Source organism: Balaenoptera borealis (genome assembly GCF_965194805.1).
Source record: "Balaenoptera borealis genome assembly, chromosome: 1".
Taxonomy (NCBI): Eukaryota; Metazoa; Chordata; class Mammalia; order Artiodactyla; family Balaenopteridae; genus Balaenoptera; species Balaenoptera borealis.
This window is the reverse complement of record NC_138860.1, coordinates 119,653,623-119,666,445: the sequence shown is the minus strand read 5'-3', so window position 1 is coordinate 119,666,445 and position 12,823 is coordinate 119,653,623. Positions and strand designations below refer to the sequence as shown.

At 39.0% G+C, this 12,823-nt stretch overlaps 1 protein-coding gene across 1 annotated transcript; it reads right to left on the bottom strand.

The window, feature by feature from the left end:
* Nucleotides 1–4,387: 4,387 nt before the first annotated feature.
* Nucleotides 4,388–12,797, bottom strand: LOC309604657 (UPF0690 protein C1orf52). The gene is made up of 3 exons (XM_082339584.1): nt 12,471–12,797; nt 11,635–11,833; nt 4,388–5,057 (listed from the first exon to the last, which is right to left on the bottom strand). The coding sequence occupies exons 1-3, from the start codon at nt 12,744–12,746 to the stop codon at nt 4,984–4,986; spliced, it is 549 nt and encodes a 182-aa protein (XP_082195710.1). The 5' UTR covers nt 12,747–12,797; the 3' UTR covers nt 4,388–4,983.
* Between the last annotated feature and the right edge of the window lie 26 nt (nt 12,798–12,823).

The window sequence follows — 12,823 nt, the reverse complement described above, 5'->3', positions numbered from 1 at the left end:
CTTGAGTCAAATACACACCAATCTATCGACTCCAGGGCAGTGAGGAAGGAACCTGGAGCCAGAAGGCCTGCCTTTCCCAGCTCTCCCACCTTGAGCAAATCACTTAACCTTTCTGTACGTGTTTTCTCCCCTGAAAAGTAGGGTTAGCACCTACCTGATCAAATTAAATGAGCTAATACATGGAAAGCGCCGAGAACAATGCCTGGCACATAGTAAGTACTTAATAAATGTTGGCTATTTGTTTAGTACTGAGCATAGGGAAAACCAACTTTCAGGTGCAGATACAGAGATAAATAGAACAAGGTGAATAAAGGAGGGAATACTTGAACTGCTTCTTGGAGGGAAAAGGGGAGTTTCACTAAGCAGATGGAGAAGGGCCAGGCCAAGCAGATGGTACAAGTGAAGGCACAGAATGATTTAACTAAATGGTGTATCTGGGGAACTGTAAATAATTCATTAGAGCTGGATTAAGAAGTGTGTCAGAATGAGGGGAGAGAAGCCTCAGGATTTACTGACCAAACCGAAATGATGGGAAGGAAGTAAGGCAGAAGGCAGGTTTCTGGGTTGACTGTGATGCCATTAACCTGAAACGAATTATAGGAGGGGATGTGGGTTTTGACTCGATGTGTTTGTTTGGTTTTGGACATACAGTTTGTGAGGGGACTTTGAGACCCAAGCAGAAATGTACAATTGGATGCATAAATTTGGGGCTTTACAAGAGCATTCTGGTAAGCATACAATGCAGGGAACCATCAGGGTTACTGATTGTGGTAGCCATGAACTTGGCTGACACTGTCAAGAACCGGTGTAGAGAAGAGAACAACGTAAGGTACACTGGCATCTGAGGGCAGTTGGAAGAGAGGGGGCCAGAGAGAAGAAATAAAGAGAACCAGGAGAACACGGGACCCTGGAAGAAACCAAAGGAGAAAAAAGTTTCACATCAATTAGGATGTTTTTGACGGAAAATGACACAAAACTTAAACTGGTTTAAATTCTCAAGATTTATTGGCCCATACAACTGAAAATACAAGCCTCAAGAGGATCACCCATAAGCCCGGGTGAGGAATTCTCCTTACCATCAACACTTTGCAGTTATACTGAGTGCTACTATGTGCTGGCACTGTTCTAGTCGATGAACAAAACAGGCAAAATCCCTCCTCTTTGGACTGTACATAACAAATGCTTCTTGGTATCTCTCTCTCTCTCTTTTTGCATTAAAATGCAAATGCGATACCTCAAATTAGGAAAACTGTGTGGAGGGAGATGAAGAGAGAAAACTTCAGAATATTATGCAAAGTTCAAAACATTTGCTGGGAGCATAACGCCTTTTTGTTGGAATGTCTGAACTTCTGCACTAAGTGATAATGGAGGTGTGAAAGCAGTTCACTATGGATATGAAACTCTAAAATCCAAAATACCACCAATGATATGTTTTAAAGCCCAGTGTGGATTTAAATGTCACCGTTTTTAACTTATCAAAGTTGCTGGGTTCACTCAGATACCTATAAAAATAATTACATTTTCCAAATATCCCCAGTGGGGCTTTGTTTCTAACTAAATTGTATGGCAATATGTTTTACATGTAGGTCATGTCCAAACCTGCATTGCTACATTCATATTTTAATTAAAAGTACATAGTTTGCAATAAAAGGTAACCTCACTCTCAGCCATTATATCCAACTAAGCACTACCCGTTTCTCAAATCAGTGTCTCTTCTCCAATGCCTTAGTTCACTCAGACACTTATCACTCTATTTAGACTACAGCAACTAGTCTTTCTGACTCGACTAGTAACCTACATATCCATCCTCCTCATGGCCGCCAATGTGATTTTGCCAAAATGAAGATGAGTCCTTTGTTCTTATCATAATGTCTTGCACCCAACAGGTTCTCCATAAATTTTGCATGGAACAGGATGCAGATTCTAGCCTGAGCTCTGAAGCTAACTCTTGGTGTATCCGTGTATTGCTTCATCTTGCTGGGCCTATTTTCCATTCTCTAATTTGGGAATGATAAAACCTACCCCATTTGGTTTTTGGCAAATAAAATACTACTATATGATTGAACTCTGTGAATTCAAAAGCACTACACAGCATTAAGGGTTAAGATTAGAAGCAAGTCCAAGTAATATTAGTATCTTAATGGCTACAAAGCAGGGTAAATTTTCTCAGTAATGTTCTTTGATTCCAGTTTTCCATAAAACTCTGTAAAGTTATTTATACTTTGAATTTTAAAATATGGCCCACGAATGCTTAGTTCTTTTCTCAAATTTTGTCTTTGCGCAGAAGAAGTCCTTCATGCCTGATGCGACCTAACTTCCTTATCTTAAAGATGAGGAAACAATCAGAAATATCAAGTGACTTGATTCTCTAAAAAGGAAGCAACCTGGATAGAGGATTTTCCTAATCTTCATGGATTTTTAGAAGATCCTTCTCCACTGGGTTTTCACTACCTGAACCAAACAGCGCCTTATCTACAGTACCCACATGGACACTTAGACATGTTCCCAGGACATCTCTGAAGGGGGGAAAAAAATCCATTCTCTAATGTGGTGATAGATGTAGAGAGTGACATGAAAGTCCATTTTCCAACCAGGGATATTTCTGCAGAAGGTGAAGCAATCCATAAGCAAGTTCATTTCCCCTTCTGTTACTTGGCCATACTTTGAAAAGAAACCTGAGATACAAATGGCTGAGTCAGACTGCCCCAAAATATTTAGCCTCCTTCTTCCTAAATTCTCTCTCCCACTCCTAAATTAAAACTGGCTTGACCTGTACTCACATAGGTGCACATCTTCCAGCAGTTGCTTAATCTCACAAGTGTAGCAACTTCCTTTCCTGTTTAAAATACCAGAATATTTACCCCCTCCAAGGAAAAGTGGTATTTTGTTTCTCCCCTCCCCAGTTCTGCTACCTTCTAGAAAAGAGGCTCAAAGCACCACTAGAGACTGATCTAGTGATCTTTTGTTCTCTGTCACAAACTGATTGATACAAGATAGGAGTTGAAACAATGAGTGGTAAAAAGAGGTTAAAAAGATTTTCAGACAGTGGCTTGCTGGTGTTTTTTTTTTTCTTGTATGAGGTTCATTTTCATGCTAGTTTTTTAAATCTTGTAAAATTTCAGTAACTTCCGAGATATCTGTTCCACCAATATATTCATCCAGACTATAGATTTTTCCAGATTTGGGAATCACAACCTCATATTTCCATTTGTTTGTCACATTGGACTCATGCTTTACCAGTTGATGCCACTCCCTAGTACATGATACCACTGCCCTCCCAATTATTCATGTACAAAGATTTCAACCTTAAATAAAAAGGTTCTCTTCAATTACTTCAACTTTGGGATTCAGATACTTGTAAAGCTAGAGGATAAGCAGCTGTAGAACTGGATTTGTAAGTTTAAGATATAGTGGAAGCCATCATACTCATGTCCCTTCCTCAATCCGCAAAACACTATGACTGGCACACTTTTAGTGACTTTTACAAACTTTAATCTACTTGATCCATGTTCTCAACAAATTTTATAGTTTTTCAAATGTTGGTTTCCAGTATGGGGAAAACAATCAGACTGGGGATTTTTAAAAACTGAATAATGTCCTGTAATTAACTCTTGTCTCGTAAAGGCATGTAAGAATCATGGAAAGACTGACGCAGTATATAACCTCTCTTTTTTATCTTTCAAAATGTTACAAATAACTTCACTGCATTTTGGACTGCAGAAGCCAAATCTAAGATTACAATCTTCCTTAAATACCCCTTGTTGATTTTATTACTATGTGCAAAGCATTAAAACAGGAGCTGGATAGAGAAAACACATAGGAGTAGGGTTGCCAGACAAAATATAAGATGCTCAGTTAAATTTGAATTGCAGATAAATAAATTTTTACTGTAAGTATTTCTCAAATATTGCATATACTAAAACATCATTTGTTGTTTATCTAAAATTCAAATTTAACTGGATATCCCGTAATTTCATTTGCTACATCTAGCAACTCTTTGTAAAAGATCCTTATCTTTGGCAAGCTTACTATTTAACAGGGAAATTAATGATCATAATATAAGGCATATATGATAAATGCAGTAATATAATCAGAGGAGAAGATCTCTACTGATTACCACAGAAGAGTACCTGGAAGAGATGGCAACTGCAGTTCCTAAAAGATGACTTTTTTTTTCAGTAATATTTTTAATGGTCTTCAGGATGTATGGATCATTACAGAAATAAGGAGGGCAGAGGAGTTTCCTCCTGAGCAAAGAGGACTAAATTCTGATTGGCAGATAGGTGGTTTAGTGTGATATTTTTGGAGTTCAAGTGTCCTGAGTTAAATCTCAAATTCATTGCTCACTAGCTGTGTAACCGTGGATAAATTAATCTCTATTATAAAATGAGGCTATTAATACCTGCTTTATTAGGCTGAGGATCAGAGATAATATATGCACAAAGCACTTGGAACACAGGCGGCACTCCCTAAATGGTAATACCCACTATCAGAATGTCACATGGCAAAGAGGGTACTTGTCACAAATATTCAAATGTTAATGTTATGCAGTAATAGTAATATTGGTAATTTTATTTCCATGATCTATTTACACTGTACAAACACTGCTGAAAAGCACCCTACAAGTTCACAGTACAATATATTTACTTTAAAAATATACTCCTTTATAAAAGGTTCATAGAACATTGGCATGTCAACATGGGATGAAACTCAAAGCATGTCACCAATTCTGTGGTAGCAAGAATGCTTCCAAGTGTTGTCAATTTCACAATCACAAGTCACCATTTGAGTTTTAAATACATATAAGTTTTAAATAAAAACTGAATTCTACAGTGGAAGGTTCCTGCACCAATACTCATTAGCTAATTGACATATACTTTCATGGAGATGTTGTTTCATAATAATTTACAATATCAATTTAACCTGCCAAAAAAAATCATTTCAACAAAGTTTCACAGTCCAAAAATTCTTGTCATTTGTTTTCTATTTTTTCTTCTTTGTTGGTTCTCCCGGTTCTATTTTGCGCTTTTTAGAAGTATGCTCTTCTTTTTCATCATCTTTAAATAGGAAAGGAAGAGTTTCAATCAGTAATTTAAAAAAAATGTTAAGCATTAAAATTTCATTGACTCTATACCAAAATCATTATCCTCAACTAATGTTTCTTTCAAAGTTTTCCAATAAAAAACACAAAAATAACTTACAGAACTCTGATTTTAAATTGCAAGTAAAAATAAGGAATTTTTTGAACTGTAGTGTTATACAAAATCTACAGCGATCCTTTAGTGCTATATTAAGGTAGCTTAAAATGAGAAAATCAAAATTTGTTCTGATAAAGCTATTCTCAAATATTCTACAGTATATACATGGTGGATATTTAAATATATAATCTACACGTTAAGAATGTAACACATTCTGTTTTGTTTTTTTTTTTACAAAAAAAGATGTCAATTTAACCATGACATTATGTGTCTATCAGCTAGTCTTTCTTTCCCCTCCAATCTGCTTTCCCTCCCCGACAAACACCTGCCCCCATCTCATGCCCCCACCCCCAGCCCCACACATGCATTTTGAAGTTAAAAAGGCTCTCACAAGTAGATGTTTCACTGAAACTGTATTTTCAATTTTGTCCTATGGAGGTAGTTCTACTTTCTCCCCCACTCCTAGGATGGTCAGAATATTCCAATGGCAAGAGAAAAACAGACTTCTTCCCCCACTTCATATTATGGAGAATTTGGGGGGGAGGGGAGAAGAACCTCAAATTAAAACCATGTCCTTTATACTTTTCTAAAATATTATTAGTACCTGTATTCACAGAAAATTTCCAATTAATAAATAAAAATACTGTAAAACCTGAAACAGTGGGCCCTTTTATTCAATTAAAACAATCCAACTACATGTTTCAACAAAACACAGGGTAGCACAGAGCAGCTGCTAATTCCCATCTCTCTGAACAAACGCATGGCATTATTTTAAGAACTCCATGTAGATGGAATAAATAACATGTAGAAGATGTTATGATTTATAAAATACAAATTTATTTTAAGCACATTACTGAATTCATTGTACTTTATTTTCTCAATCAACAGATACTCAAAGTTCAATAACTACCATGTGGTGGCCTATAAAATATTTTGATGTTGAAAGGGGACTTCATATTAAAAAATTGGGGAAGCCATTGATATCAGAACATAAACTTTTTTTTCTCATTTCAACTTCCCTTTTATTAACAGTCAAAAAAACAAACAATGCCAATTTTATTGTTATTACTTAACACTTCACATTACAAAAGGACTTTACAGTCATTTTTTACATGTTATTTCTCGATATTCTTCTGATAGAGACTGGGGAGCTCTGTCCTATTCTTTTTTTTATCGGATTATAATTGACACACAATATTAGTTTCAGGTGTATAAACATAGTGATTTGGTATTTTTATATATTATGGAATGATCACCACAATAAGTCTAGTTACCATCTGTTCCCATACAGAGTTATCACAATCTTATTTACTATATTCCCTATGCTGTATATTACATCCCTGTGCCTTACTTATTGTATAGCTGGAAGTTTGTACCTCTTAAACCCCCTCACCTACTTCACCGGTCCCCCAACTCCTTCCCCTCTGGCAACCACCAGTTTGTTCTATGTTATCAATGAGTCTATTTCTGTTTTGTTTTGTTTGTTCATATGTTTTGTTTTTCAGATCACAAACTCATTATGGGAAAAATAAACTTAAAACCTTAATTAAGCCTTCAATTCCCTTCTGCTAACTACCATACTCAGAATATTTCCTTTGTTGATGTGGACAATAATTAGTATCAACAGCAGGTAATGCATCTTCAAACACAGCATGGTGATGTTATTCATATATTTCATAGAGCACTACAGATTTATGTAGCTAGTATGATAAAATACAATTCAGATCAACGAATCATCCCAGGAATTTACAAAGCAAAGTTTTAAACATTAGTTTATCATGTATACAAAAAAATACTTGTTCTACAAACCAAATGATGAGGCACACAGTTTAAACAAGCCAAGGTCTTTGTTTTTTAATTGGTGCTTAATTATCATTATGCTTGACTTTTGAGATTATTTTCTTTTTTTTTTTTATAAATTTATTTATTTATTTATTTATTTATTTTTGGCTGTGTTGGGTCTTCGTTTCTGTGCGAGGGCTTTCTCTAGTTGCTGCGAGCGGGGGCCACTCTTCATCGCGGTGCGTGGGCCTCTCACTGGCACGGCCTCTCTTGTTGCGGAGCACAGGCTCCAGACGCGCAAGCTCAGTAGTTGTGGCACACGGGCTTAGCTGCTCCGCGGTATGTGGGATCCTCCCAGACCAGGGCTCGAACCCGTGTCCCCTGCATCGGCAGGCAGATTCTCAACCACTGCGCCACCAGGGAAGCCCTTGAGATTATTTTCAGTAGTAACATAAAAATTGAAATTACTTTCTAACTCTACTAGAAAATGCACTGTTAACATATATTAAAAAGACCATCCTGAGACACTTCTGCTTTTAATCTGTCACTTATTACATTCACTGAATAACAACAAAAACACAAACTACTGAGGTTGGAAAAATAACTTCCTACCAGTCACTGAGCAGAAGAGCTAATGCCATCTAGTGATATAACAAGGCATTGTCTTAAAAAAAACCAAAAAGATCTTGAAATGTCCGATCATCAACTTTACTGAGCTTCGTACTCTGTGCCATATACTACAGATGCACTTGTAAGGAAACAATTTTTCTATTATGGAATTCATGTCACTTGAGGTAAACAAGCTTAAATTATTAATAGAAACTAAGGTTCTAAATTCTTAAAAAATAAAGCATTAGCTACTTTAGTTAGATCTTCAGGATTAATTACATGTTAATTAAGCTACAATAAATATCTAAGCCTTAATCATCTACATTTTACAAACACTAAACAAGTGTTGATAAGTAGTAAGGATTTATGATGAGTTTTGAATTTTTCCCAGGTTCTTTTATCTGGAAGGAGTTAACTGGCAAAAAAGGCCAAAGGGCGGAAAATGAGAAGGAAAAATAAAAACAAAGTAATTTGATAATCTAAAAATGAGATTATTTAAGAGTGTGGAGCTTCTGTGACTTCCCTGGTGGTGCAGTGGTTAAGAATCCACTTGCCAATGCAGGGGACACAGGTTCGAGCCCTGGTCCGGGAAGATTCCACATGCCGCGGAGCAACTAAGCCTATGCGCCACAACTACTGAGCCTGCACTCTAGAGCCCGCGAGCCACAACTACTGAAGCCCGCGCGCCTAGAGCCTGTGCTCTGGAACCAGAGAAGCCACCGCAATGAGAAGCTCGCTTGCAGCAACTGGAGAAAGCCTGCGCACAGCAACGAAGACCCAGTGCAGCCAAAAATAAACAAACTAATTAATTAAAAAAAAAAAGAGAGGGACTTCCCTGGTGGCGCGGTGGTTAGGAATCTGCCTGCCAAGGCAGGGGACACGGGTTCGAGCCCTGGTCCGGGAAGATCCCACATGCCGTGGAGCAACCAAGCCCATGCGCCACAACTACTGAGCCTGCGTGCCACAACTACTGAAGCCCGCACGCCTAGAGCCTGTGCTCCACAACAAGAGAAGCCTCCGCAATGAGAAGCCTGCGCACCGCAACGAAGGGAAGCCCCAGCTCGCCGCAACTAGAGAAAGTTCACGCGCAGCAGTAAAGACCCAATACAGCCAGAAATAAATAAATAAATTTAAAAGATATATCCACCTGGAAAAAACAGAGAGCAGATTGCTCCATCTCCTATCGAAAAGAAAAAAAACGAATGTGGAGCTTCTAATACAAGATATTTTATGAATTAAAAAAAAAAGAGGCAAAAAAAGATGTTGGGAAATCGATCTGTGAACATAGTATGGGAGTTTGAAATGGCAAAAATCACTTCTAAGAAGGAAGGTATTCATTACAAAAAGAAGACAGTTACATTCAACAACCAACATTAAAGTCAAAATTGAAGATTTCAGTATTATCTTTTAATCTTATGATCCAGCTTTAAGCTGGCTGAGCACTGGGGTCCTTTTGTTTTTTGATATTGCCAACATCCACTTTCTAATGGAGGACCATCATATGATCAAAAGGTCAGAAATTACCTATGGGAATAGCAGCATTCTCTCCTGCATATTTCCTGCTATCTGAACTTAAAAGGCAAGCTGGAAAAAAAGATAATTCTTTCTACTTCCTTGTCCTGGTATATAAACCTTGCCTTTTCCACATAGGTACAAAGATAGGAGAGCACCAGCCTATGACACCCTAGATTGAATATCAACTCTAGTGGCCTTATTGCCATTCTTCCCACAGGACAGCTACTCCTCAAGCACTCTCGCTTGCAAAACATCAAGAGACTAAACCCCAGTTTAATATGGCATCATTTCCATTTAAAGATCTGAATTTGAATTCCTATTCTGCCTCTTCCTAGCTGTGTGAATTTGGGCAATTCTTTAATCTGAGATTGTCTTCTTGTCTACAAAACAGTAATAATGAATCATGTACCACTTCTGTACTAGGTTGCTAAGAGTAACAAATTAGAAAACTTGTGTGAAGGTACTATTTTAGAGCTCGGCATTTCCTAGTTTTGTGATCTTGGACAAGTCACATAAGCTCTCATTTTGACATTTCCCTATCTGGTTTCACAAGGTGTTGTAAGGATTAAATGTAATTTATGCAAAAGTGTTTTTTATTAATTATATAAAGATACTATAAAATATGAAGTATTTTTAATGTCCACTTCATTTGGCATGTCCAAAAAGATGCCATTTACTGAAGAGGTACCTTCACTAGTGACTTCTAGTTCACACTGGGAAGTCAGGGAAAGAAATGGGAAAGCCAGGTAGAATCAAAACTGGAGAGTAATATCCTTTATAGCAAAAAAAGGATACACTTCAGAATGTGTATTGCATTTAATTGTCACATCTCTTTAGTGTTCTGTAGTCAAAAATGTTTCCTCAGTCTTTGTTTGACTTTCATGACCTTGATACTTTTGAAGATTCAGCTAGTTATTTCGTGGAATATCCCTCAATTTGGGTGTGTTTGTGTTCGGCAGGAACATCACCAACGTGATGCTGTGTTCAAGTGACACTCAGTTTTGATTTGTCCTGTTATTTATGATGTTCACTTTAATCGCTTGATTAAAATGGTGTCTGCCAGGCTTCTCCACAATGAAGTAACTCCAAAATGAAGTTACTATTTTTTTCCCATTTGGAATTAACAAGCATTAATTTTGTGAAGAGATACTTTAGATCTGAATTAATATCCTATTCCTTAAAAAAAACACAAACAAAAAAACAAAAATTGGAGTAAGAACTCCTACCAGTTTGTTACCCTTTCTCTTGAAACAAACAAAATTCTCTGCAGTTGTAAAATGAGCTAAGTAAGTAGCAGTTGTATTATGGGAAGCTCAGAAATTTGTTTAACAAAACCAGCACACTCTTTCATAAAAATGGTAGTCAAAAATATTTAGCCCAATAATCCACTGAATACTCACAATATACTATAAACTGTATTACAAACATAAATAACCCCTGGACCCTGCTGTTTAAGGAACTCATCTTCATAAAGCAGACAGACTTATGAACAAAAAAATCACATAGAAAGTGGTAAGTGCACATACAGGGTACAGAGGAGCAAATAATTAACTAGAGGAAGGTAATATTTGAGATTTAGATATTACCAACTCTCTTTTTCTTAGAGTTGTATTTTAAAGGATGAATGAGTTTACCAGCCAAAGAGGGAGGGAAAATCATTCCCGACTAAGGTGGAACATATCTTAAAAGGCATGGAACCATAAAATAGCATGGTCTATTCAGTTTTGAATTTTAAGATCTTAAAGTTCTACAAGGGAGCCATCTGAAATGAGCGTGGAGAAAAAGGCAGGGCCTATCATAGAGGGCTCACTCTGCAGCTGGTGAAGGGTTTTAAGCAAGTGAGGCAAGGGGGTGGGTGGGTAAAAGTACGGAAGCAGAGATTACTGTGATTACTTACAGTCTAAGCCAGAGATGGAATTATGATATTATGAACTAAGGCAAGACAACTAAGTCATTATCTTATTACTATTTTTAATTACTATGTAGTAATACTCAGTTAAATTCATTTTGTGACACTAATTTTGGCTCTAAAGCACAATTGCTTTAATATAAAATGAAGCCATCAGCACTTCACAACCGCAGTCACAACAAAGAGTTCATGAAATAACTCACGCTGCTTTAATAATAAGGCATCATAAATCACATATAGTACTGGTTGAGACATCAAAGATTTCACTTTAAATCCTGAATATCTTATGACCCTTCTTAAAAACACTGCAAAAGGGAGGGTGGGAGGGAGGGAGACGCAAGAGGGAAGAGATATGGAGATATATGTATATGTATAGCTGATTGACTTTGTTATACAGCAGAAGCTAACACAGCATTGTAAAACAATTATACTCCAATAAAGATGTTAAACACACACACACACACACACACACACACACACACACACACAGCAAAAGACATCCAAAGACCATCACAATCAGTTTGCTGACTAGATTTAAGTTTCATTCATAAAACATCTCGTTCTCTTAAAACTCATCACAGGGACCAAAAGGCATTGCCACTGGAGTCTGACTTTCCTTACCTGATTCCACTGTCTCCTCCCCTTCTGGGAGAAGCCTAGCTTTCTTAGCATTCTGTGGGGCATCATCACCATTGTCCTCATATATGTTAGACCATTTTATTGCCATATCCAGCTCTGGAGGGGGAGGTTTCTTCTCAGTAGAGTAGGTCTCCGGAGGTGGTACATAGTTTGACTTCCATATTTTGAATTCCTTCGGAGGCTGTTAAGCAAACACATTAAGAAACACTGTGACGAACCGAGGTTCCTATAATCGGTATGGGCACATGCACCTCCCTGCCGTTCGCTTATTGTTCAGGCTGACTTTTTTTTTTTTTTAAGGTTTAAAGACATATTTTTCCATCAAAATCACAACACTGTTAAGTGAAAAGCCAAAGGGTTCCCTATACGAATAAAGCTATTAACTTTTAGTTACCAAAGAAGAATCCAGTCTCAGAGATACTACGCCAAGGCTGACCCCTTCAGGAGGCTGCAGCAGACACTGTCTTGGAGGCAGCACCGCAGGCACTTCGGCATCAAAGGGAAGGGGTCTCGGGGAGAAGCTGCAGCAGGGGGGCGGGGGAGTCACCACCGTTAGTCCTCTCCGCGCGGGGTCAGGGCACCGAGCGCGGAGGTTTGGGTCTCCTCACAAGGGGGCGGGGCTGCGGATCCGGTCTGACACCCACCAGGCTGGGGGAGGGGGCCCGGGCTCCCCAGGGTTGGATGTGGGAGAGGGTGGTGCGGCATCCCGCAGGGGGTGACTGCGTGTGGGGGGCGGAGAGCTGGTCCCCAGGAGGGGGCTCAGGAGGAAGGGGGCGGAGGCCGGGGCCTAGATCGGGAAACGGGGTCGGGGACCTCACCTCCTCTGGCGCCTTGACGACGTGCCTCTCCCAGTCTATCTGTTTGTTGAGCGGATTGTAGAGAAAGGCCGGGCGAGTCACGCTCCGGAACAGCTCGTCGGGTCCAGGCAGCCGCTTCTCCGCCTTGTTCCCACAGCCGCCCGCCGACTTCGCCGGATCCGGGGCCTTACGACTTGTCTCCTCCGGCTCGCTGTTATCCTCCTCGTCCGAGGAGCCTGAGCTGCTGCTCCCGTAAGCCGCGAAATAGCTCAGGGGATCCTTCTCTTCCGCTGCCATGACGGCTGCGCGCGTCTACCGATGGCTCCGCCGGAAACCGGAAGCCGTGCCACGGCCCGCCCCGCAGTTGGCCCCGC

Excerpts from the sequence above, each read along its gene's own strand:
- LOC309604657 (XM_082339584.1), bottom strand. The coding sequence starts at position 12,746 with ATGGCAGCGGAAGAGAAGGATCCCCTGAGCTATTTCGCGGCTTACGGG. Across the intron at positions 11,834-12,470 it reads TCGTCAAGGCGCCAGAGGAG|CCTCCGAAGGAATTCAAAAT; the intron begins GTGAGGTCCCCG and ends TTTGCTTAACAG. Across the intron at positions 5,058-11,634 it reads GGAGGAGACAGTGGAATCAG|ATGATGAAAAAGAAGAGCAT; the intron begins GTAAGGAAAGTC and ends TCCTATTTAAAG.